Raw genomic sequence first — 25,289 nt, 5'->3', positions numbered from 1 at the left:
GAGTCGTTATTCCGTTTAAATAAGTTGCTGCTCATAAGAAATGTAAAAGTTCATTGATGAGAATCACGCTGTACAGCTCTGTGTAACCGCTTCAGCAGTGGGACATTAAAAATAGTTGTTGGCAACAGATGAGGCTTGTCAATCAGTCTTCATTCAAACTAAGTGTCCCGAGAGTCAAGTTAAATATATCCCCACACACACACACACACACACACACAACGAGAGTAGAGGTGCGTCTGTGCCAGAATTGGTTGGCTTGTATTTTTAGCTCATCATTCCAGGGCTCTCATCAAAAGTGTTAACGCGTCAAACTTAGCTTTGGTGTCTCTCTCTCACTCACACACACACACAAAGTCGTCAGTAAAGTGGCTGAGGAGATGTTATACATCAAGGTACATTTATTTTTCTTGTTCTTGTAATTAAATACATAGTGTAAGTGCAAATAGTTAAAGAGTCCAGGGTCTAAAGAACTACAGAGTATAGCTGAACATAGTACAAAGTTGGACAGTTATTCAAACAAGCTAAATATCACCAGATACTCCTTGTCTTCATAGTAGATGTACAACAGTACCTTAAACACGAGTGTGTGTATTGTTCCTTATGGTTATACAAAAGCAAAAACCCTACAATTACCACATCTAAGACACATCGTTAAATTATGTTGTGCTCGGAAACACCAAAAGGAAATCATTTTTGCTATTTATATATATATGGACATATACTGAGGGAAGCCCTGCCGGCTAACTCGGAGACATGAAGCGGTATTTAACATCGGCAGCAGAGCACGTCTGTGGGCGTTTAGCTGTTTTGTGCCGAACCGTACAGTTTGTGGTCAGCACTGCGAAGCAGAAATGTAGCGTGACTTCAAAAACCGCACAAAAGATATCAAATATTTACCCAAGGCTCGACTTCATGCACTTTTATAATAAGCAACACAAAAAAAAGTCAGTTTCTTTTGTTTTCTAGATGTGTACTCGTCTACCTAGAAACAGGATTATGCATGTGTGACTGTGTGTTAGTGTTTAGACTGCTATAGACAGGGTGACGGTTTCTCCAGTGGATGCTTTGAGAGAACACCAAGATGACGTCGCACTACGCCCCACAGATGACGACCAGGCTCTTCAACAGTGATCGAGCTGCCTGCCTGAGCTGGACCGGACTGTCAGCTTCACGGTGAGACAGACGGCTCTACTCCTCCTTCCTCTTGGCCCCGGGGATCTTTGCTTGGATCCTGTACAGAGAAAACAACTGTTGGTACCACGTGTCCAACAAGGTATTTACTCCAGCTCAAGTTGTGCTTGTTCTACTTCATCTTAAACCCAATGTTGTTGGTCTTTCTCTTTTTATGGCAGTCCACAGAACTGACCGTCAGGTTTTACTATAATTGGCAAATAGATAGTGGTCAGTCCCAAAAGAACTGCAGGCAGACATTTTGGCATCAGTTAACCCTTTAGACTTCACTGTTTGAATGTTCTGGGTTAACACAGAGCTAATGCGTGTAGGCAAGTCAGTTGAACAGCTGATCCACTATTCACCTGGTGCAACATGTTATTTTATTAATCTTAAAACAGATTAGATTCTAAATTGATAACATGAATGAAGGTTGCAAATTGGAAGATTTGCTGAGCACAATTGCTCTTTTCAGCAACACACAAATACCTGGACGCTGCCCAGTACAACTGCAGGCCACTGAGCAGAGGAGTAAGGGGTTTAAGTGCCTTGCACAAGGGCACATCACATCAGTGGCTCTAATCAAGGTACATCGAGTGGTGCTCATGTTGTTGTTTGTCCCAGAAGGCTCCTTACTCTATCTGTGAACAGGGTGCTCAAACGTGGTACCTTTTGCTTTTTATATCGCGAGTGAACTTTGAACAGAAAATGGCAAACACTCACTTCCCCACCACAGAGTTGACTTGGGTCCGTATTAGTCCCACATACTGATCAATCTGTGCCTGAAAACAAAAGGAGTGTGTAAATACCAGACGACACTCTGTAAACTTTATGTATCGTGATGCTCCAATTCCTACCTGATGTTTCTCGTAGACCACAGGCATGCTGAACATGGAGACCACAGCTGTAGAGGCATGGAGAGAGTCATGGTTAATTCTGACGCTTGTGTCAGCAGCCAACACTTATCTAAGGTAAACTGGAAAAGTAAACGGACAATGTACACTGTGGACAGTGAAGTACACATGTCCAACAAATGAATTTGGTTCTGGCAAAGTCTTAAGGGACGTGCTGTACTTCTCATTCATACATACGATACAATATGACTTTGTTACATGTACTCTGTTCATCAAGCTTCTGAAGATTGTTGAACTTCTGACACAGATAAGGCAAAGAGAGAGTGTGTGTGAGTCAACAACAGCGCTTGGAAGTTTGTTGAGTCGGAATGACCTCACCTAGGATGAGCAGTGTCAGGCCGTTGAAGAGAGCGCCCACGTAGGTCAGCAGCCACATCAAAACAGCAAACTGAAACACACAGACATGACATGTTTCAATCACCGTAACCTGCACGTCTGACAGTCTATACGTGTACGACCAGATTGTTCTGGTGTCTTGAGTTCTTAGTTTCATGAGTCAAGGAGCCTCCACCGGTGGCCCCGAGAAGCAGAGCCGATCTTACGCCGTACCCGACAGTGGTGCAGTTTAAAGTTACTCACAGAAATCGCCACCGCTTGCTAGCGATGCTAAAAGGCAAACAGGCGAGTTTGAGGCAAACCTTCAAGGAGTCGACCAGGTCTTGCACGAGGAACAGCCTGCGGAGCTCCTTCATGCAGGTGTTGCTGTACAGTAGGATTTTGTCGGCATATTTGCTAATCTGGTCCTGGGATAGAGCGATTTCAATCTCCAAGTAGGCTCTGGTAAGAGAAACATAGACCTTTCAGTTTGTAAAAGCGACAGACGCTTTTCATGAAGTCCATTATTGAACAAGGCTTAATTCTGCTCACTTGAAAGGGTGTCCCTCATCGGTCTTCTGCACAGCCTGCAGCACAGACTTGTAGATCCTGAAGCTGATGGTGGCAGAGAGGGCAGCCAGGGCTAAGTAGGCTCCGACACTGACCACGCTGAACTGGGTCAGCGAGAAGAGAAGCAGAAGCACGCTGCTGAACACGGCCCCCGACTGCTTCACATTCCTCCAGTAGAGCAGGTCGATCGCTGGAAGGGAAGGACATAACAAGGACAAACGGAGTTAGGACCCACAACCGGCACGAGCTGACCGCCCGCTCTCTCGGACGTGTCCGTTTCAAAGTGGATCGGGCTGCTGCGCGCTACACACACCACACATTTGGGTCAAATATATGGAAGCCGTTCACAACCCAACGTCCTCAAGAGATCCTCCGCTGTCACGTGATCCCCTTTTTAACCCAGCTTCCTAGCCTAGCTTTTCAGTCCGGACCTATGTGACGTCATGTTCATCTGACGTGTACTTCTGGTCAGCGGCATCTGGTCTGGTCTCATACGTATGCAAACACACATGCAGCAGGCAGAGGGAACCGTCGTACACCGAACGTACACCGGCACCGGCACAATTAATTATTGACCTACAGTACAGCTCAACGGAGCCAGTAGCAGAAATAGAAGCACTATCAGCAGTTCACAGATAACGGTTCAATGTGACCTGGCCAGACCAGCAGATCTGTAGTCGGTGATGAAGGATAACAATGCGGTGTCATTAATGCAGTGAAACGGCGTGGTTCCTCCGAACCGCGTCACTCGTACAGGAACAAACTTGAAATATACAGCATGCCCTGCAGGCGCTTGTGCATTTTGCTGCACCAGTTTTCCTTTTTATTCAAACGTTTTCTTTTCCTCTCTTCTTTGGGCGGTGAAGTCTGTAATACAAAGCCACTAGCAAAGATGAGAGGGAGAAGTGATAACTGAGGATTAGCCCAGTGTACCATTACAGCCGACACGGTCCTCCTCTGGCAGTCGTCTGTGTCGGGTGGAAACACAGGCCTGTTTCCATGAGAACTGTCGACTGCTCGTTTCACCTCTGCTGAACCAGCTGCCTCGACTGCTGCACGTCTAAACGGCACTACCGGAGTTTTGCCTTTCGTTTGTTGGTACAGACACCTGGACGTCCTTCACGTCACACCGGGAGGCAAAGCAGCACCGGTACGTTAATGTGAATTTTGTGCCTGGAAGATGAGAGAATCGTGGCAGGTCTCTTGGGGGGGGGGGGGCTTACTCTTTTCTCTCTGAGCTGTATGCCTGCCTGCTCTAATTTTAGCTGTGGAGCTGTGAGCAGCATAGTGATGACGGCCATCTTTACTCTCCACTAAAAAAGGCATCTGTGGATGCCAGAAAAGGCAGACTAAACCCGTGTGACAGAAGAACAGCCGTGACCAAGTGAATCTCTGCTACCCACACTCCTATACCTCCTATACTGTAAAACAACATGCATATTCTGTCTGAACCAAGAGGGACTTACAGTACCCATCTGCCCCCCACACCCCCTCCATCAAATCAAAGACACTACTCATTCAGAAACCGTGAGAACACAATCCATGTGCCCTATAGCTGCTGTCCATGCACCACTCCCCACAGGAGCTATTGTTGCTGCCACCACTCACAAACTCCCTGATTTGTCCCTGACTGGCTACTGATTTGCGTGGAGATGCTCCCATACAAAACACACAGGTAGGACACACACAGCAGCTCTAAAACAACACAAACACATCAACGACAGCCAGAGAGAATGGTGTTGACCGGCGACAGAGACGGGTGCCCTGTGATGTGCTGCCTGCAGACAGAAAGCTGTAGCTAGTGCAGTAGAAGCGTGTACTGACCTGCGGGTCCCATGGCTGCACAGGGAAAGAGGCAGCTGCTTTATCCACGGACAAAAGGAGGCACAGGAGGGGAGGGGCCACAGCCACACCAGCCAATCAGTGCAGGGGGACTGAGGCAGGGAGGGTGGGAGGAGGAGGGATGGGTGCGGTTGGCAGAGAATCACATTGCAATCCAGCACACACACACACACACGCACACACACACACACACACACACAGACTCTCTCTCTCTGTGAGCTCTTTCATGCTCTGGCTTTTAAGTGACAAAGACCCAGCAGTGACTAAAATAAAAGACTGAATCAAAACAGAAAATTAACCCAGAGGCCTTTTTACTGTTCATCATGTGACTTAAATTAGCGATAAGATAAAGACAACTAGCGTAACATTGCATGCTAATAAACCGCACAGCCTGCAGCCAGATTACACAAAAGGATCTACTGAGCACCTGCATGATGCAGTTACCATAGTTACCGTGCTCCATTTTCTCTCCAGCGCTCTGAGAGATGGAGGGAGGAAGGAAGGGAGGGGCCGTAATTGGAAGAGAGAGAGACTCTGGCTCTGAATGTGGAGACTCGGCAGCACATGCCGAGTCTCTACAGCCCGACACATGAAGACAGCCTCTCCCTTTATGGTGGAGCATGAGAAGACAATGGAAGGTTTCATACCAAGCCTTCACACTTTATACACTGTGTGTATAAAAGGGCTTCAAGATTCATTTATTAAGATCTGACTCAGATTAGTAAAAATCTAAGTTTGTAATGTGACTGATTGAAAGGATAAAAATGCTCAGTTGTGTGGTGTGACTAGTTCAAACTAGATGACACATTGGGTGACATTTCAATTGTTTACATTTTATACAAATGTGATAATGGTATTGAGGCACCAGCTGGTTTGACAGGAGCAAAGACATGCAGGATGTTGAACCAGAGTACAGAGGAAGTACAAATGATGAGCTCTGTTTGTTGATATGATTCTTGCCTCCGAAGTTAAACACCCACACCGAGCAAAAACCGAAGCAAATGATTAACACCAGTGACAATAATATGATCCCCCCCCCCCCCCCCCCTTTCTGTAGTGGAACTAGTTTAGCCTGACCTCATTAACTCACTAAAGACGTCCTGATGGCCTCAAACAAGCCATCAGCCAGAGTGAGCACACTTCTGCTGCCAACAGACGTACAACTTGAGTCATGAGGATTATGAACGTCAAATCTATTATCAGTGATAGTTCTGTTTAAAGAAATAAAATAGAAAGTATGAGTCACTAGCTGTAGCAAATGATGTAACTAGTGTGGACAGATATCTCAGCAAACACACAGCTTGTCCAACAGAAATGAACAAACGGGGCCAGTTCACCAAAACAGCACGAGAAAGTGTCAACCACCCAAACCCCCTTTAGTGTATTTCCAAAATGTGATTGTTCTCTCACACCTCTCCACAGATGTATGCCTGCATCTATATCTCCAGCAGTGAGTAAGTCGCCAAGTTATGTCAGAAAATCTGAAATCCTTCCTATCCCAGAGTTTAATTGTCAAAGACAATCTTTTGCCACATAAAAATGTAATCATTGTCCTAAATGCTCAAAGTTGTTATTCTCGAGTATGTTGGCAGCAGTGAGTCAGTACTGTGCAATGAGAATGACTAAACTTAAAATGTCCTATAGCTGTGAGGTGATGTGCAAAGATTCATCTGCAGAAAATAATGTGCTGAATGTCATCTTTGCTGTGCTGACTGTATCGACTGAATGCTCCTGCTGTTGTGGACAGAGAGGATATTATGTTACACAGTCTTGGCCAAAATAGATGATGGTGACTCAGTAGAATAATCAAATGGGGCTTTTCATCAAGGTTACTTCACAATTCACAGTGACTGCCGTGGTCTCTGCTGGGATACTTAAAGCAGACCAGTGCATTCACACTGCTATTGTGAGCTGAACCTAAAATGATGGCCGATAATAAAGCCCCAGTGAGGAGGAAGGGGGACGCCATTTTCTCTGTTGGCCCCTTCTACGAGCCCTCCATGCTACGGAAACAGACAGACGGAGGACGCTCTCCTCCGGCCCGGTCTCTGCAAGGTACCATGGCAGCCGAGGAGATGAGAGGCTGATGTAATCGTGGATGGGTGTGCCCTGGTTACCATGGAGACAGTCTGTCAATGCCCCCCCCCCCCCCCCCCCCCCCCCCAGCGATACCCCTACTGCCTCGTTACACAAAAACAGAGCGTACGCCAGATAAAACCAGCTCCCCTGCACGGTTGCAAAGTGGGGAGGGTGATGACAATGACACGCCTTAGTCCACAACACAACGCCGGCATCCATGTCAGCATGCACCCAAAAACAGATGGCGTCCAGCGCGCTGGTGTGTGTGTGTACACTTCTTTTTCAAAACACCCACCAGCGTCTCTCGCCCCTCTAACATCGTTCTGTGTTTTATCGGACACACACACATGCAGCAGAAAGGATCCGTCATCAGGGCGTGTCCGTGGGAAAACACCAACACATAAATACAGTTAAATGACAAATCTACACACACACGTTCATGAATACACACCAATAGTGTGATGAGTATTTGACCTACATGCGGCAACAACGGTCCCTCTCTCACAGCCACAAAAGACAGACAGACTGATGAGTAGATGAGAGTAAACGCATCAGTACCCTGGCCCTTCCAGCCGCTCCAGGAGCTCTCCTTCTTGGTCACGTCTGCAGCGGCCTGCATGCTGGTGATCAGTTATGTCCCTGTTCTTTTGCTCTGTATGCTCTCCGTTTTCTTCTTTGTCTCCCTCTTCAGCAGCACCGACTCACTCACTCATCCGAGAAAAGGCATGAATGGCCAAAAAAAAAAAAGGATGCGGGAGATAGGCTGAGATGACCGAGGGAGGAAGGAAAGGAGGAAAGGTTTCCAAGGTGCTGCTGGCTGCTGGCGGAGCTCACAGACTGATGCTTGCGAGCAGCGATGGCTTAAAAAGAAGGAGCGGGGAAAGTGCGTATGTGTGTGTGTGTGTGTGTGTGATGGGGGAGGGGGAGGGGGGTCAAATTGTAAACAACACACCACAGTTGCTGCTGCAGCAAACCATCCATGCAATGATTAAGAGCGTGGGTGGTGATCGGTGGAGACGAGGCTTTTTTTATTGAAAGGAAAGGAACACCAGCTTTCACAATAAAAGCCCCAACAGAGCATCACAACAGACTGGTGATGGTGGGTAGCAGTGGGAGGGTTTACCCACATACGCCTGTCATAGACTTCCCTTTTGGATTGTTAGATTTATTGGTGCATTTAATAATGCAGGCTGTAAATACGCTTTGTGACAGTAGTCTGATGTCATCACCAGACAGGGTGCAGCAGCAGGCTTTTTCTAAAGGTTGAGAATAGCTGGACTTGAGGCCACGTTGCTAAGCAGAAACAAATGTGGCAAACATCCAGGTCCGTTCTTTATTTGCACGGAATAATATTTAAGGTTATAGCCACAGATTCAAACAGCTGTTTCCACTATGACTCACTGATAAATGAAAAGGCTAAGTGCTTGCACTTTAATAATTCAGAACGAACGACACTGCTCATTACAGCAAAAATGTTCCTTATTTATTGCCCTCAGGGTGTGTTTGTGATTTACAATATTCCTGTTGGTAATGCAAATGGTCCCGTGAAGAGACCTGGAACTGAATAAGCAACATAGGCTGCTCATAGAAGCCGTGCAATAGAAACAGCGCAGTCACTGTGTTGTCAGCACTGAGCGGAAAATGATCCCTTTGTAGTTACGTCATCTTTCAATCCAATCAAAGCCAACCCCCCCCCCCCCCCCCCCCACCCACCCGCAGACAGCCACACCTCACACCTTCTGCTCACTGCAGCCTTGACGTGTTTTTCAATGCCAACACCAACCAAGACGAAAGAGGGAAGAAACCGATATCCCTGAACCAGACTGAACACGGTCCCCCATCACTGTTGCTATGGCAACTGACATGGAAGTGCACCACGAAAACAATACCTGCTGGTGTTCAACATGGCAGCAGTGACAAAGGTGCACTGCGCCCCCTAGTGGTGGAGAAAGAAGTACACATGACCTGCATTTTTAGCATTTCCAGAACCTTCTTACAGTCCCGAGTAAACAAAACCAGGAAAGTCTCTGTTATTTAGTATTTGACAATATAACTCATGATATTGTGTCGCTAACTCAATCGTCACATTCTGCTGGACCAGGGTGCATTAGTAGCTGTGAGTTTCAGGAAACCAAAGCCAAACAACACTCATTAAGATGTTATTTCGTCAGCTCTTTATCTGGTGAAATTCAAGAGGAAGCCTCCAAAGCTCCTCAGTAGGAGGGCGCCCCAGTTTTGACTTCATAGGATTATGTAAACACAATGTTTACAAGGACGGAGCACCGCCAATAGAAGTCAGAATACCCACGTCAACCCCAAATGTGCAGCTTAGACAGCATTAACTCCTGCTGACTGCGACTGACGTCTCTGACTTATCTAATCACAGAGAGATGGAAGGAGCCGGATGCTGTCACGGTGTGGAAAGAAGCTTGTTTTTCCTCAACATCTGCAATTCCATAATTTGAGAGAGTTATGTTGACACATTTAGACAGTGTGGCTTTTGAGTTTAAGTCATCAGGAATGGTCATAAATGTGAATCAATGAATCCTCACTCTGCTTCTTTTCCTTCTCAAATGTACCACCAGGGGGAAGTAGACCTCAGGAAAGTACACCCCTCCCCCCCCACACATACACACATGGAACGTCCCATCTCTCTCAGCAATCCTGTTTACTTCCCCAGCCTCGTCAACAAAACAGTGCCAACGCACACCGTGCAGGTAGCGTCCGCAAGGTAAACAAACACAAGTACTGCGTTAGTGATTTGATTTAAAAATACACTGTCAATCATTTTCCGTCTTTCAGTTCCTCAGTTCGTACCGCTAGCTATGATGAGGGAGGTTTTAGACACAAATGCACATGCGATAGCTGTTTGATTTGGGCATGAGGACATCAGAACGCTACCTGTTCCACAGCACTATTTCTGGAAAGCCACGGTGAACCACTGCAACAATGAAAAGATTACAGACATGTTTTGTGAAATTCTATTACTTGCATCCTTTAGGAAACACCTCATTCTGTGCAAAAGACAAAATCGAGATTTCTAAGACTGACCTTTTTGTTTATCAAAGCCCCGCAGGACGATTGAGGCGGCAGGCTTTCCGAGGTCCCCTTTGCCCTCATTGGTGTGCTTGTGCATGTCGTCCTGGTGGGGCCTCTCCGATCGCACCTCTGGGGGCACGGCAGCAGTCGGTGGCTTGGGCTTGCTGGGGCGATCCTCCTCTGTTTTCACCGGGGTCTTGACCTTGTCTGTGATCGGGGGCTCGGCTGGCACCGCCTCAGCCGCACTTCGGGGAGGGACGGCACTGGGAACCAGCGGAGAGGGGGGGCTGCCTCCCTGTTTGGGGCCACTGATGCCCTGCCCTCTCTTTGGGCTCTCTTCAGACGCAGACTCAATGAAGAGGTCACTGTCGAGCTCTGCCTCTCTCTCCTCTCTCAGAATGCTGTAGGCTGTGGGTGGAGCGTGGTTGCCTGCGAGGCCCAAACCACCCTTGGCGACCGGGGGATTGTCAAAGGGGTTGTTGGGCTGGCTGAAAGTGCCCTTGCTCTTAGGCGGCTGGACAAATGGGTTGCTAGCGGCCTTTGGAGGCTCCTCAGACACCAGCTCGATCTCTGAGTCTCCAGACTCGGCGCTGCTTCCATCTTGCTCCCTGCCGCCCGCCTTTGAACTTGGACTGCTTTTGGAAGCTGCAGGTTTCCCTGCGTCAGCCTTGAACGTGTCGTGGGAAGAGAATTCTTTTTCTGTTCACAAAGAAATGCGGAGAGGGCATTCAGGGCTTCACTCGCATTACAAATTCAGACATAGAGTATCTGCACATACAACTTAAAGCCAGTCGATGTAACCTTTGAAAGACGAAATAACAGTCTTCCTCTGACGAATCAAATTCAACTTTGCTGTTGCAACCTTACTTGCAGTCAGCATCATCTGCATGAAATATAGCTGCCGTGATGTAGTTTCTTGACTTGTCAAGTATTTAATTCACATGATGGGATAAAATCATGCATTCCCATCTGGTTATTGTATCCATAAATAGTTTCATCATTGTTTTTCCAGACAATGTACAATACAAAAATATACTGATATTGCAATATGAAGTTCCGTATACCATGATGGGGGATTTTTATCTACATCCCCAACTTCTACATCTGACTACGTGTGACAGGTGTCTGTGTGTGTGTGTGTGTGCTGAGCCTACGTGTTGGTGAAGCATTGGGAGTGGAGGCGGGGCTGTCATCCTCTGGCTCCGATAGCGTCACAGTGGGAACCCCCTGCAAGCCCACGCTGAGGACGTTTTCACGCTCGGACACACTGACTGGAGGCGCGTGTTGCTGCGGCTCAGTCGTGGCAGTTTGAGGATGGGACTCGGTCAAAGTGATCTTCACCGGGCTGGCCGTCTGCGGGGTGCCACCCAGGTTTCGGTAGGAGCGGTAATCTGACAGCTCTTCGTCAGATGGCTCCTCCACGTAGGGGAAAGAGTGGGAGCCCAGAGCTGAACCTAGGTTTTCCTCCTCCTCCTCTTCCTCATCTCCTCCGTGGTTTTTATCCATGTAGCTGCCCAACGAGTCATAACCAGCTGAGCCTGTGTCCACCAGGCTGTGCTGGTCATGGCGCTCATCCCCGTGGCTAATGTCCATGTAGTTGTAGGATTCTGTCTTATCTGAGCCAAACAGAGATTTTGGCATGTCATCAGCCAGGTTGGAAGTCATCGTGGTGCTGGAGCTGAAGCTATAGGCGTCGCTGGAGAAGGGATCCAGGGCAGAGGAGGGTTTGGATGGCTTCAGGTCGTCCGACAGGTAGGAGGCCTCTCGACCCGATGTGTAGCTCTGATTTGACATCAGGGAGGTGTAGACATCGCCATCATCATTCATGGGCGTCCTAAACAGGCCAGACATGTGGTCATCTAAAGAGATCGACAGGAAGAGAGAGAACTGAAACTCTGTGAGGTTAGAAGGATGACAGCAGTCTCTGTGTCACACGCTCGAATCAAATCAGCCCGTGCCGGAGCTTTTTGATGAATGAAAACATACAGTTAAACAAGACTATGCTTCAGCTGGTGCTGCTGCCAGGCAAAGGGGCTGTGGCACTGGGAGGGCAGCACAGTCAGACTGGGTGCTCTGCTGGGAAGGTCAGTGAGGCAGCAGTAACAGAGGATACTTGTACTCAGTGTGGGACAAAGGGGGATTGTTCAGACCCCAAAAAACCCCACAGTGACACAACCAGAGTCTGTTCTAAATCATGCAGGCAAAGAACTTTCTCTCGTCACATCGCTGCTCTGCAATCACAATAATCCTGCATCTCCCCCTGACAAATTAGTGGCATGAAAACAAACACGCACATAAAATACACCGTATGTGCACGCTACAATAAGAAGGCTACAGCTACTACTACACTAGGTTGACAACTCTTCCATGATAAATGTCTAAAATAAATACTTCAAGCACAGCATGCATCTCTGTGGTATTCAACGCACGTGCAAAATTAAACGAATACGAGTTAAAATGATACAATTGTCGTGCTAATGATCTACAATTAGGAATGCACAAGCAGCACATGTCGGCTGTGAATCTGTGTGCGCTCTGCTGTAAAATATCACTCAACACTTCACTGAATAATTTGTTTCAGCGCTGCAGCAACACATTAAGGACGCTCATATTACATGACTTGCAGGACGAGGAAGAGACAAACTTGATCGGGATGTTGTTTCAAATGATCAGGTCGGAAGTCGAGGCCAAGGCAGGTATTCAGACTTGTTGACTTTAAGTCATTGAAGTCAGGATACTCCCCACCAACAAACAGACACTGTGTCATGTTGATACACAAATACAGGAGCATGCACACAATATCCACACACTGTGCACCAACACTCTGATGCTAATATGTGCTATGTACACGTCAGAGTTTATACTTCCACATACTGAGCACCTCCTCCTGCTCTCTAGCCCTGCTTCTCCCGGGGCAGCGGTGGTGCTATAAATAGGCTGGGTCCAGCTGCTGGGCTGGATGGGATTTAAAATAGCAGCCTCGGGGTTAGCTCTGGAGGATGCTGAATGACTGACAGAAGACCCAACAGGCCAGGACGACCCGTCTCTCCCTTCGCTTCCTCTAACAAGCCCCACCACCCTTCCCTTCTGCCGTCCTTCCTACCGCTGCTCCTTCATCGTCATTAACAATACATCGCACCGCAATACAATGGCACGAACGCCACACACCCATGCTGGGACACATAGGAGGGGAGGGGAGGCAGAGACGTGACATGAAGGCAAAGCAGGCCCACGCTCTTGAGCTGCAGATTATTTAGCATCTAATAGACTCAAATGTCTTGTAGATCAAGCCATAAGCAGCGTGGACGGACAAAGCCGCTGAGCCAGCTTCAGTTCAGCGATACGAATGCCCTTGATGTACCGCCGATGTATAATCCTCTTGGTGTACGACCATCGTATAGGTCACGTCAGCCATTACCCTGGCAACACCATCCTAATCATACACTCACTGATAAACTGCAGAAAAACCTACTCTGGGATGCACTCAGGGCCTCTACACACTGTGAAGAGAGGTGATCTCAGGAGCTGTGAACGGCCAGTAATCCTGTTGACTGTAGGCAACACACACACACACACACACCCTACATACCACGAGATGAACTCACCAGCAGTCGCATAAGGCATCTGTAACCATAAAGAAGAAGCTGGTGCTGGTCTTTAACTGCCGTGGTGGGAGCCATGCTGGGCATTTTGAATCTGTTGATACGGCGTAGCACCCAGACACTGGGGGGAGAGAGAACCCTACAAGGCTGAAACAAATGCTTTGCTGCACTCAGATGGGATTGGATGTGACAATAGAAGAATGCTCCGCTCACACTGTAGCCGCACAACGTAATCATGTCGCTGAGGGGATGGTGCAGTTAAATAAATAAGTCCCGGTGGATGTGCTGTGAAGGGGCAGCCCTTTTGTTGTCCTCTGTGCAGCCGGTGCAGCCCCGAAACTAATGCAGCCTGACAATCTGTGCTATACGCCGAGGCATGGGCTCCTAATTACCAGGCTGCAGACGAAAACATGCGAGCGCAGACGCTGTTAAAAGAGCCAGAGTTGCAAAATGAATATATTCCCACTTTCTGAAATGAAGGGGTTTACTGAGCTGCATGTGGGACTCTGTGTGTTTATTCCCTTGAAGACACTTACTGATCCACTGCAGTTATTCAATAGATAAACGAATGCGATAACACAAAGGGATTTTAAAATCGATGACAAATGTTGTGTTTGCAAGTCTCCAGAACATCGTGTTGTCTCACTTCTAGCAGCCAGGAGTCTTTCAAAAGGAGCTATCGAAGTAAACACCGCTGTTCATATCATCAGAAGTCCAGCTTTGCTTTTAATCGACTGCAGTGTAACGACTGCATTACTCTGTCCCTGACCCCCTTTGACTGCGGTGTTACCTTTCAGGAGCTCTATTTCACTGCATGACCTTGTGGAAAGTAATCCATCAAGACGCTCACCTACTGGGCTCCTATTTCAAAGCCATCTGTGCCTTTTTGAGATTCAATAATATGCTGCAGCTATATCATTTTGGGTAGTCATTGTCCCTTGTGCTGGGAACTGCACTATACGTTCCTCCTAAAGATAAAAACAGAAATTGATTGGAGACTGAATAAGCGGTGCACATTTTATGAAACATTTAAATTAGCCAGTGAAAGACGAAAAAAAAAACAATATGTTAACAAAGAAATGTTTGCATAAATATGTTATTTGAAAGTACATCTGTTTTATAGAGAGGGATAACCAGAGGCTCACTGTGACTGTTAATGCTCTCTGGCTTTAAACATTTATGGTCATAATGTATTGATTACAAAATCCTTGGCTGAACAAACGGATGAATACTAGTCGCTAACTACCCACTTTAAAGAAGAAGATAATGGAGAGCACAAAGGCAGTCTACACTCAGAGCTGAGGTTCAACACGACTACGAGCAGAGGTCGATAGGAGAGCAGCTGTGCTGAGGGATTCAACTGCCCTGAGCTGCGTTGATCCGAGACAACGAGGACCCACAATTATTGCGAGAAATGTCAGCGTCTCCGCTGTTCTCAGAAAAAAATCACTAAAGGCCACACAGGGCCAATGTTGTTGTTCCAGCAGCCCTCGTCAAAGATAAATCAATGCAGAGGCAGTTAAAATAAAAGCCAATCTGTCCCTGTTCAGAGTCTTAAGTCGTGGTACCTGTCTTCCACTGTATTGATCCTATTTGTCCTGCTTCGATAGAGCTTTACGGATGAATGGAGAGGACGTGGGAGGAGCTGTCAATTCACTGTGACTTTGGATTGGCGTTTCACTTTTCATTGTGCTGAATTTGGCATTAAAGCGTGCAGACGCGTAGACTACAATAACCAACACCAAAATAAGACGGACTGTTATTGTTTAAAGGTCTCTCTGCTGGTGTAGTAGCTCTGATCCCACGAGCAGTTTTGTAATACTCTGCTCGGGGATTACTTTGTGCCCACAGGCTGGAGAGCTGGACCGAGGCAGTCACATTGTAAACATACCATCATATTTCTGGCTTTCCATTGTTTTCAGTGTAAACACAGGGGATGAAAACACATGATGGATGATGATTTATTGATATTATGATAGCAATAATGCTTTGTTTTTGTCCCCCTGTAGTGGGGCCTTTTGAGTCTGCCATGCTTTCATCGCTAGGCATTAGCTAATTGTTCCTGGAGACAGATGAAGATGAATGAGATTGGAATCCTGGGATGAGCACTCTAAATCATCCAACGCAGACACACGAGTGTAGTGTGCACCCTCGAAACCTTATTGTATTATGTAAGGTGCTGGACAACACATTTTCAAACACAATAGCTGACACTGACGGAGTAAGTAAGTGCTTTTGTCAGAGTCAGACACTGAATTAAAGGGATCCGTGGACGTGAAGACAGTTCTTTGTATTTCCTGTTTTTTCCCTGACAGTCTGGCCGAACTATCGGCCTCCTCATCGCAGCCTTGCCTCTCTTGCATTAAGCTGCCCCTCCCCCCCTCCCTCCTCCTCCTCTACCCCTGTATTATCTTTCATTTGTATCATCTCGTCTGAAAAGACCTAGCACTGCTCTGCCCCCTGGGAACAGGAGCTAAAGGCACAAATGCACTGTGCTGGCTTATGCAGTGGAGTCCACTAAGTGCTTACCCTATTTGACAGATATGGAAAAGACCCGGCCAGACATATGCTGTCTCATCCTTGGTGATATGCTGAAACGGAGAAGAACTCAAATCTAATCCACCGACTGTGTTGGAGGATGTTTCTCACGGTAAAGGCACTTTGTCAGGATGTGATGAAGTAACTAATATAGTCCACTGTAATGAGCTACGAAGAGCTGGTTGGAGAAAAAAAGGACGTCACCATGTGTGTGCACAATATGCACGGAGTTGTTTTCTTCTCAGACAGCAGGGGAGGCTAGTAGACACACCATGTGCTCAGAGAAACTGTGGGATTCTCACAGCAAACTTAGACCTCGTCACGATTCAGCAATACCTTTCCACAACTTAATCCTCATGTCTCTGGAAACCTTCACAGGATGAAAAGAAAAGCTGTACCGTACTGCACCGTCTGTGAACCACGGCTAAGGGTCTGTCCTGTAGTGATTTATTACAGCTGAAATCAGCATTCTTAGCGTCCTGCGGGTAGATTACTGTTGTGAACAAGATTTAGGACAAGGGACGGATCAATTACCTAGAGAGGCAATTGTAGACATCTTGGAGAGTTATTATTTAACAATTCACTCTGTTCAAAAGGCCCAAACTTCTTTGCTTCCCTGGGTAAAACTAAATCTTTTAAGTTTCCAAAAGTTGGAATATTATTTTGTGATTATTCACAAGCACAGCAGCGAAGGGTAGCTGGTAACAGAGGGGGTTGTTGTGAGTGATGCGTGTCTTTGACGAGGCTCAGAATAGACGATAACATGTCTGGTCAGGAGGAAAAGGTCCAGTCTGCCTTGAGATGTGATGAGATCTGCACTGATCACACACTGTGTGTGTGTGTGTGCGCGCCTACATGCGTTGGAGCTCGCCTGGCACACTGTTATGAAAGTAGAGTAGAGCATGTGCTTTGTTGTCTTTTTCTAAGAAAGCCGGACCAAACATCGACGATTCAGTTCATCCTTTCACGTATATTTTACATGCAGTCTGCTTAAAAATTATACATTTTGTAAGTTATATACATTTTGCAATGGCTTTTTTTCAATTGCACCACGTTTATCTTTAGATATTTAAGTTCTACTTGCATTCTAAATTCTGCGCCTCAAAGGGATTAAAGTCTAAATTATGCATCTTGTACTCAACGGAAAAATAACATTTTTCTTTTTCTTGGTTTGGATCATAGCAGCCAGTGGAATGAGAAAGGCCGGAGAGGAGACTAGGCTGCGATTTTTCTTTCTGTTTTTTTTTTTTTTTTTAAAACATCTTCTCATGAATTTTTCAGTGAACTCGTGAATGAAAGTACACGGCTCTAGTTTTGCAAGCCAAGCGAATAGTGAACTCTGTTCTTTCAGGATTAAAAATAGCAGCAACAGCCGAGCTGTGCTAAGGAGAGAGTGGCGGACTGAGGTCTGCATGATGTTCCCACAGGAACCACTGCCTCCAGCATCCAATAATATAACATTAGCAATATCCAGACAGGAAAGTTTAGGTTCCAACAGGATTAAATCATTTTCAGACATGTGCTGAAAATTGCTATGAAAGCTTTAGGGCTCGTCATCCCTCTGCCCCACCATACCATAATACAGGTATTCTATGAAGCTATGGATACAGGCCTACCTACATGTGGGAGCTGGTACAACAGGCTACTGTTAAAGCGCGCTGCTTCACATCTGTATGACAACACAATGATACAACAATGTGTCATAACTGATGTTTCATAATGCTGAAGCTCTACCTAAGTGCATACATTTAGTTTAGAAGATGTCTGAAACCATCACTGTGGTGACAGCTCATTTACGATCATCTCATAGAAGTTACTGTGTTTTCAAGCCCAGAAGTTGAGCGGACAGACAGACAGGTAACGCTGAGTCTGTGTGACAAACGTACTGCGGCTCTCTCTCCCTGTATTTACATCCATGTGGGGTTTGTCCAAAAATGAACCCCGACGTGGCTGGAATCCTACGAATTGGTAAATATCGACACTTAACTGCCAAGCTTTTACCTGTAGATGCAGTTCCCATAGCAACGTGAGGCCCCTTTTTTCCGTCGTCCTGAAAAGGATGAGATCGTGGATCCAGGTCTGCAGACACCTCGCCGCCTCTCGGCTTACATTCCTCACGGAGCTCGGTGAACCGGGCCGGTGTGTTCCCAAACAGGCCGTTCCTCTCGTAGTCATCCCCGAACCACTTCCCCTCCGAGCCGAGCTCCTCACCGGGCTGAGCAGACATGCCTGTTATATCGGACAGAAGAGATACGAGCTGACGGTACACGGCTTCTTCTTCTTCTTCTTCTTCTTCTTCTTCTTCTTCTTCTTCTTCTTCTTCTTCTACCTCTTCTACCGTATGCCGGGGCGCTGTTTACTGAGCAGTGGCAATGGTTGACACATACACAAACAATTCAGAGCTCTTTGGCTTGCGTCTGTCCACTGAGCCGCTGGGGTTTGGTTACACGCCACAAATGAGACGGCGTCGGTCGGTCAGAGGAGCAAGAGGAGAGGAGACGAGGTTGATTGTTTTAGTTCAGTGCTCCCAACGGTGACGTCATGGTGTCCGCGAGGCTCAGGGTTGGCACTTTATTTTGGGGCAGAGTCACACACACACACACACACGCACACGAGAGGCATTTAAGAGAGGCGTATGAATGAAGTCGAGAGTGACATTTGACGGAGTGAATGACAGCTGAATTATATGCTGAGAAACCAGGCCACAGTGACTCTAACGTACAGATGAGTCCGTTAAAATGGACGCAGATTGAGTGTAATAAAGGATAATAAAGAAGGAATGTCCGAGTCAATAATGCGCACTGACATTTTCAAAAAATGGCAAGAATTTCACGAGTGACGTTGAATAAAAGTGTGCCGAATAACAAAGCAAGCGTCATATGGTTTTTGTGAGAATGTATCTAGTAGTGTAGCGCCCTCGCGTGGTCGCTCAAAGTATGACCAGGACCGCACACGTTCTTCCAACATGGCTTCTTAGCAACCAGACGCGCCTGCCTGGACACGGACCGACGCAGTTACCAAACATTGCTGAAATTGAGTTTGTTTACTTCCGTACTAACCTCGGTTGTTTGTTACCATACACCCTATATCTGGTAGTCTAGTCGACGTGGCGTTTATTTAGTCTCCCAGTCGACCATGAGTGAAATAAAGCAGGATAGATGCATTAGAAGGGCACATTTCTCTAAGCGTTATCCCAGCTATGGTACATTTCAAGGCAGAAAAGTGATGATGCAGAGTGAGAAACAGAAGCACCGCGGGGACGAGGAGGGGGTCAAGGGACTGGTGAGTAAATGGTATCAAGGTTTATATCCAGTTTTAATATTTGTAACAGCTTCATACAACTGAATTAATAAGATGAAATGTTGCAATGCAATGGTATGTAGATATTGTTGCTTGTATTATTTTCACTGCCATATCATTTTCTTTTTCAAATTATGATTCTCGTAAATATGTTTTTATCAACAGTGCTTGGCCAATGGAGTGTCCTTTGAAAATATTGCACAGGTAGGAAGCAAAGTCAGCTCCCTGGAGATCTTCTTCTCTGGTTTCCCCCGCATGGTTGGGCTCTCGTTCTTCCCAAGGCTCTGCCAGTTTACCATTTTGGGCCAGGATATAAAACACATTGAAGGACTTGAGTGCTGCCCTCTGCTTCGGGAGCTCTGGGTAGTCCAGTGCCATCTGACAGTAAGTTTGTTATGTAAGGTAACACAATAATGCAGTGTGTAATGCCTTAAATCATAAGAGTTTGGTTTCAGTTTTTATTGGTATTGATTCCAACTTATTGTTTTATTGCAGAGTTTTTTACACAATGTAATCCCCCCCCCCCTTTGTGGCATTTAATGACAACAAATCTTGCATGCATTGATCACAACCCATAGTTTACTAAACAATAATGTGTCCCATTTTCTTATTTTGCAGGCGATATCTGGGCTACAGAATTGTCTACAACTAGAGAAACTTTACCTGTATGATAATCAGATCTGTGAAATAACGAATTTAGAATTGCAGATTAACCTCGAAGTCTTGTGGCTCAACAACAACTGCATAAGTCAGATAGAGGTTTGAACTCTTGTCTTTCTGACTGTCTGTCTGTCTGTCTGTCTGTCTGTCTGTTTGCATGTTTGTCATCCAACATTCTACAATGTGTGTTAACCTGTGATTTCTATTGATTTGGCTCACAAAAAACGACATATTACACGATCTCTAGCACATCAGTAAATATGACAGCATGTTATTTAAAGATATCGTGCTTCTTTTTTGATCACTTATCTGCGCTGCGTGTGTGTGTTTTTCTTCTTCTAAAGGGCTTGAACACGCTTCAAAACCTCAAAGAACTAAACCTTGCAGACAACAACATTGAAAAGATTGGTAGGTTTTACATTCCTCTGTATTTTTGTGTCCTGTTTGATTGCGATTCAGTGAGCTGTTTGAAAAAATAAATAAAATACTTTTAATAAACTTATTTTCAGGGCATAGCCTTGATCCTAATGTCAGCCTTCAGAATCTTAATCTGTCCGGGAACAAGATCAGCTCATTTAAGGTGAGAACAGAAATATGCGATTGACATTTCTTCTGTAAAAAGTTTTCCTACGTATTTGTAACATCTTATTAAAATCCTTGGTCTGATAAGGGCGATTTAAAATTCTTGTGAGATGTCAGGGTCAAGTCACATTTTCAATTATTTCTACAATGCGCTGGCTGCACAAGACCTTCAATGAGGTATTGAGTAGTAGCATCATTTCAATTTATATCATTCAGGATTCAACGATATACATTCATGACTGCATCTATTTAAAAAAAAATGTAAACAACTACTTGATTTTTGTGATATGACATGTTTCGTGTTAGTCAGTAATACACTTTAGACATATACTGTGGCTGACGGACTCATTCAGAGCATTTGTACTTCGTCATTGTCTTGTTCGAGGTCATTTTGACGAGACGCTATTTCGGCTCCAGCTTTGATTTGAATGATTAACACCTCGATCATATTCCTGCAATCCACCTTTTGTCGCAACCCAGCTTGGCTTTAAGGAATGTCATTATTGTCATTCACTGTACTAGGAGCCCAGTATATCGCAACCACTGCTGAATCAAAGTAGTTGCCCCTTTCTCATTACAATGTGACATTTGTTTTTAGCTGATGTACAAGCAAGTACATGCAAATTAGATGCAAAATACATCTGGTTTGTATATACAGTGTCTTTTGTGTTTTTAGGGAACAACCTGAGCCTTAGAGTGAAGAAAAACCTGATTATTGAGCTAGCCGGTCTGTTCTGCTGTTGATATTGGTGTAACAGGAGCTGACCCTGCTTGCCCGCTTACCCGGTCTGAGAGAACTAGCACTGAAGGACCCAACGTCAACCTCAAACCCAGTGTGTCTTTTGTGTAACTACGCCACACACGTTCTTTACCACATCCCAGGCCTCCAGCGACTTGACACCTACGATGTCTTGAGCAAGCAAGTCAAGGAAGCAGCTGAGGTATTGAGAAGACCGGCAGGATTTCTGCATTACACCAACTGAGCTCACCTGGGTCTCTGTTGTGCTCGTCAGAGGATACAAATTCTCTTGATTTATGTTGATTGCTAATGATTTGCTTTAAGTTCTGATAACATTTCACTTAAATGTTCCTGAGAGCTTCAGAGATATTAGAAAAAAAATCACACACATTTGTTCTGTTTTGGTTGTTACAACTCATGTTTAAATTGGGTCAAATATTCGAATCCAAGACACATTTTTTAATTCAAAATTTCTCTAGGAGTTTTGCATTACATATACTTTTCCCTTTATTTAGTTTGACACATATAATACCTTTGGAAACCTTACTGAGGTACTGAGTAACATACAATCTGGCTTGAACAATGGCTGTCGATATAAAACAGTATGTTGTACTTTTGTAATTTTTTGCATCTGTGCATTTTGTTTACCTTTTTTCCCCCTTTAGTCCACAGTAATGAAGAAAACAATGTACTACAACATGCGTGTACGTACTGCTCAGAGGAACCTGGCAGAGGTGCGGCTCAGTCTGATGGAGAGGAAGACAACTATGTTACAGTTACCAGGAGAATGCATCAGAACACTCAATCACACCCTCAAGAGTGTATGTACAATCCTTGAAACATTTTTGAAATCATTTTAACAGCTGTAAAAAGAGAACAGTTATTTAGCTGCGATCTCCAGCCTCAGGTTTCTGTTGTACAAAGTTAAGAAACCATGTTTTCATCTGGATGCATACCTAGCTTGAAGGTGAGCTCTCCAAGGTGCCAGCTAGTTGTAAGACGTCTGCCTGCACGTTGGAGGACGGATCGACCCACTCGGTTGAAGGTTCAATCGACAGAAGTGACCAACCAACTGACATCGGTCGCGATCCAGCCGTGGAGCACAAAATACTCTGCAAGATTGACGCACTGAGGGAGAGACTGGTGCCATGGATGAGGAGGCTGAATGAGTCTGTATATTTGAATAAGATACAAAGATAATTTTATTTTGCTATTTAGAATTTAGCCTCATACTGTGCACGTTCCTGTTTGATTAAAGAAACTGTCCTAATGTGAAAAAAACAATGCTTCCTCTTCTGTGTTCAGGATTGAAGGCTGGTATGAGCGCGGTTTGACACAAGCCACAAACATGATGGAATATACTGTCCAGTTTCTATTGCTGGAGCTGGAAAGTGTTGGAAATATTCGTTTGGAAGAGGGCTGCTGCACAGACCCATGGTACGTACTTGGTACAATATTATTAAATACAATTACAAACATTTTCGGTTCACCAAGGACAAACCAAAAGCAGACCCCCCCTTAACTCACATTTTTTATTTTATGTACCCAACAGGTTTACTTCCTGTTGCGACCTCCTGCATTCCCGCTTCTCTCATTCAGACTTCAAGGTTCACAACATTGCTGGCATTAAGATCAATCGAGTGATCCGCATCCACAACAGTGCGTTAAGACTGCGCTTTGAGGACAAACTTCACACCCTTCTAGCAAGCCAAGAGTCTATTTCTTCACAGTAAGTTAATTTAAACTGTGGTGAAATGTGATGATAATTGCACTTTTTTTTCCAACAAAGAACATAATTTGTATCTAATTTAAACATTTCAAGCAGGAACTACAGACGTCGGCTGGAGTACTTGTTCTACATAGCTGACCCTGAAAAAAATAGCGAGAGGGAAGAAATTCTGTGCATTCTAGAGGAAGGTTTCAAAACAACCAAACAAAATAAGGTGTGTTTACTTCTGTCCACCTTCCCACAACACTCCATCCCATCACCCAGCATTTATTCCTCTGAGCATTGAGAAAGTATTTCAAGCAAGCAAGTCATGGATTAGTAACTTAAGGTACAGAAATAGCTACACACGAGTGCTATGAAACAGAACAGGATCTATCATTTCTTGTTATCACATAAACTCCAAATCATGCTGACTTTTACCATGTTGACTTTGAACTAGGCATTGGAAAGAGAGGGTGCTATACCTTTATCCAACAGCCTGAGTGTGGCTGAACAGCCCAGAATTGAACACGCACTGCGCCAGGCCAGCCAAGACGAGTCCAAGCACAGCACGGACACAATCCACTGCAGGCACGGTGAGTTAGTTTTGCTCATAGTTTTATATTCCCCTCAGCTGTGGCTGTTGTATTTTAGTTTTTCTGAAATGCTCCTGTTTTTTTTTGCCTGTAGGTCAGATTATTGTTTCCAAAGTTTTTGTGGGCCGCAGCGTGCCTATCCGAGAGGGAGACCCGCTGGACAGAAGCACATATCCCAAAGCGTACTCAGTTTATCGCAATGTGGACACTAAGCACGGAACTGCACCAAGTGACGGTATGCTGTATTACAAACAAAAACAAAACAATTTCGGTCAATATTTCGGAAATGTGTTTACATCTGTGTTTTTCATTCAGAGAGACCCAACTCCACCAACACACACACACCTCCTGAGTGCGGTCCCAGACGAAGACAGTGGTTTGTGTTTGACCATGAGCTTGTCCTGCCTGAGTACATCATTTATTTTGAATACATCACCACCGGGGTAATTCATTCATTGGTTTTGTTATTGTTTGATATGACATGAGTCATTAATAATTCTTGGACCAGTTCTGTTCTGCATCTATATCTTCCTTTTGGTTACGTCCTGTTCAAAGGGAATACACATATGACACATCTATGATATAAATATAGATGAATCGTCTTTTCTGCATAACTCTTCAGTGCAGTCTCATGTGCTCAAACTTCAGTTGCATGGCTTTAAACCAATACTCACAGATGATAACACATAATTCTCTTCCCTAGTTGCATAGTTGTTTTACACATTTTAATTATATTTTAGTACCATTACAAGTCAATAATTGTGTACCAGGCAGTTCATATGCCTTGTGATATGTTGTTACTAGGATCAAGAACAAGCACACACCAAAGGCATTGATGAGACTCCGTCCAACGACATCATCCTGGACAGGGAAGTCCTCAACATGGAACCTGTGCTGAAACCGCAGCCCAGGTTGTTGAGCTTAGATGACAAAATTCTGCTTAATGTGGCCAGAGCCAATGTCCTCAGTCAAATCACTGTAAGTTTTCTGGCTTTTCAAATGACAACTTGAGTTTTGAAGCCATGTCTTGTACTCACGATAATCTTCAATGTATTGAACCTCCAGGTGCTAAACCTTCATGGCAACAGTCTTAGGAAACTAACGGGGATTTCCCGCCTCACAGCTCTGCGGCATCTTACCATCAGCTTCAATGAGTTCACACACTTGGATGACATTTCTCACATGGTAGGGGGAGACAGGGGATGACAATAGGAAATGTTATTATTGAGGTTAAAACGAATCATTGTCAAAAGTCATGAGAGTCATAAGAGAGCAGCATTTTCATAGTAACCTCTATACGGGGAGACTGTGTTTTGGAATATGGCATAAACATCTCCTGTCTCTGTTACCTAAAACACAGCCCAACCTTACGTTTTTGGACGCTAGCTACAATCGCCTAGTGACCCTAGAAGGGCTGAGGAGGTTGGGACAGCTCCAACAGCTCGACCTGCGCTGGAACAAGCTGACCAAGGCCAGAGAGGATACAGCTGTGCTGAGAAAACACACACCTGCTCTGCTGAAGCTTGACACCCGATTTAACCCCTGGATCGGGGTGCGTGCTGTTATCAAATAAAATCTCAAAAATATATTGTACAAGGAACAATGAGGAGGTATACAGTGAAGCTGTTTTCCTTT

General features: G+C 45.3%; 2 protein-coding genes across 4 annotated transcripts in view; one reads left to right on the top strand and one right to left on the bottom strand.

Moving 5' to 3' along the window:
* Window positions 1–370: 370 nt before the first annotated feature.
* On the bottom strand, window positions 371–18,520 carry rtn1a (reticulon 1a). 3 transcript variants are annotated; one of them, XM_079287299.1, is made up of 9 exons: window positions 18,071–18,520; window positions 11,084–11,788; window positions 9,942–10,628; window positions 2,952–3,159; window positions 2,723–2,861; window positions 2,403–2,472; window positions 2,028–2,074; window positions 1,894–1,952; window positions 371–1,231 (listed from the first exon to the last, which is right to left on the bottom strand). In XM_079287299.1, exons 1-9 carry the CDS (start codon window positions 18,294–18,296, stop codon window positions 1,189–1,191), a joined length of 2,184 nt encoding a protein of 727 aa, XP_079143425.1. In that variant the 5' UTR covers window positions 18,297–18,520; the 3' UTR covers window positions 371–1,188. The 3 variants fall into 3 exon arrangements, with proteins under 3 accessions (XP_079143425.1, XP_079143426.1, XP_079143427.1); XM_079287300.1 differs by lacking the exons at window positions 9,942–10,628; window positions 11,084–11,788; window positions 18,071–18,520 and adding an exon at window positions 7,449–7,671; XM_079287301.1 differs by lacking the exons at window positions 9,942–10,628; window positions 11,084–11,788; window positions 18,071–18,520 and adding an exon at window positions 4,794–4,852.
* A 774-nt stretch (window positions 18,521–19,294) lies between these two features.
* Window positions 19,295–25,289, top strand: part of lrrc9 (leucine rich repeat containing 9) — a gene marked incomplete at both ends in the record, with an annotated part of 11,755 nt that continues 5,760 nt past the window's right edge. Inside the window, 17 exons of the mRNA XM_079286144.1 lie at window positions 19,295–19,351; window positions 19,535–19,753; window positions 19,988–20,128; window positions 20,374–20,437; window positions 20,539–20,609; window positions 21,370–21,552; window positions 22,016–22,171; window positions 22,311–22,519; window positions 22,656–22,787; window positions 22,903–23,079; window positions 23,173–23,293; window positions 23,519–23,654; window positions 23,749–23,889; window positions 23,970–24,097; window positions 24,459–24,632; window positions 24,720–24,839; window positions 25,015–25,206. Of these exons, the coding sequence (XP_079142270.1) occupies window positions 19,295–19,351; window positions 19,535–19,753; window positions 19,988–20,128; window positions 20,374–20,437; window positions 20,539–20,609; window positions 21,370–21,552; window positions 22,016–22,171; window positions 22,311–22,519; window positions 22,656–22,787; window positions 22,903–23,079; window positions 23,173–23,293; window positions 23,519–23,654; window positions 23,749–23,889; window positions 23,970–24,097; window positions 24,459–24,632; window positions 24,720–24,839; window positions 25,015–25,206 (2,421 nt within the window). The remainder of the gene's footprint in view (window positions 19,352–19,534; window positions 19,754–19,987; window positions 20,129–20,373; window positions 20,438–20,538; window positions 20,610–21,369; window positions 21,553–22,015; window positions 22,172–22,310; window positions 22,520–22,655; window positions 22,788–22,902; window positions 23,080–23,172; window positions 23,294–23,518; window positions 23,655–23,748; window positions 23,890–23,969; window positions 24,098–24,458; window positions 24,633–24,719; window positions 24,840–25,014; window positions 25,207–25,289) is intronic.

The sequence above is a fragment of the Melanostigma gelatinosum genome (genome assembly GCF_949748355.1).
Source record: "Melanostigma gelatinosum genome assembly, chromosome: 16".
Lineage (NCBI taxonomy): Eukaryota > Metazoa > Chordata > Actinopteri > Perciformes > Zoarcidae > Melanostigma > Melanostigma gelatinosum.
This window is presented reverse-complemented; position numbering and strand designations above follow the sequence as displayed.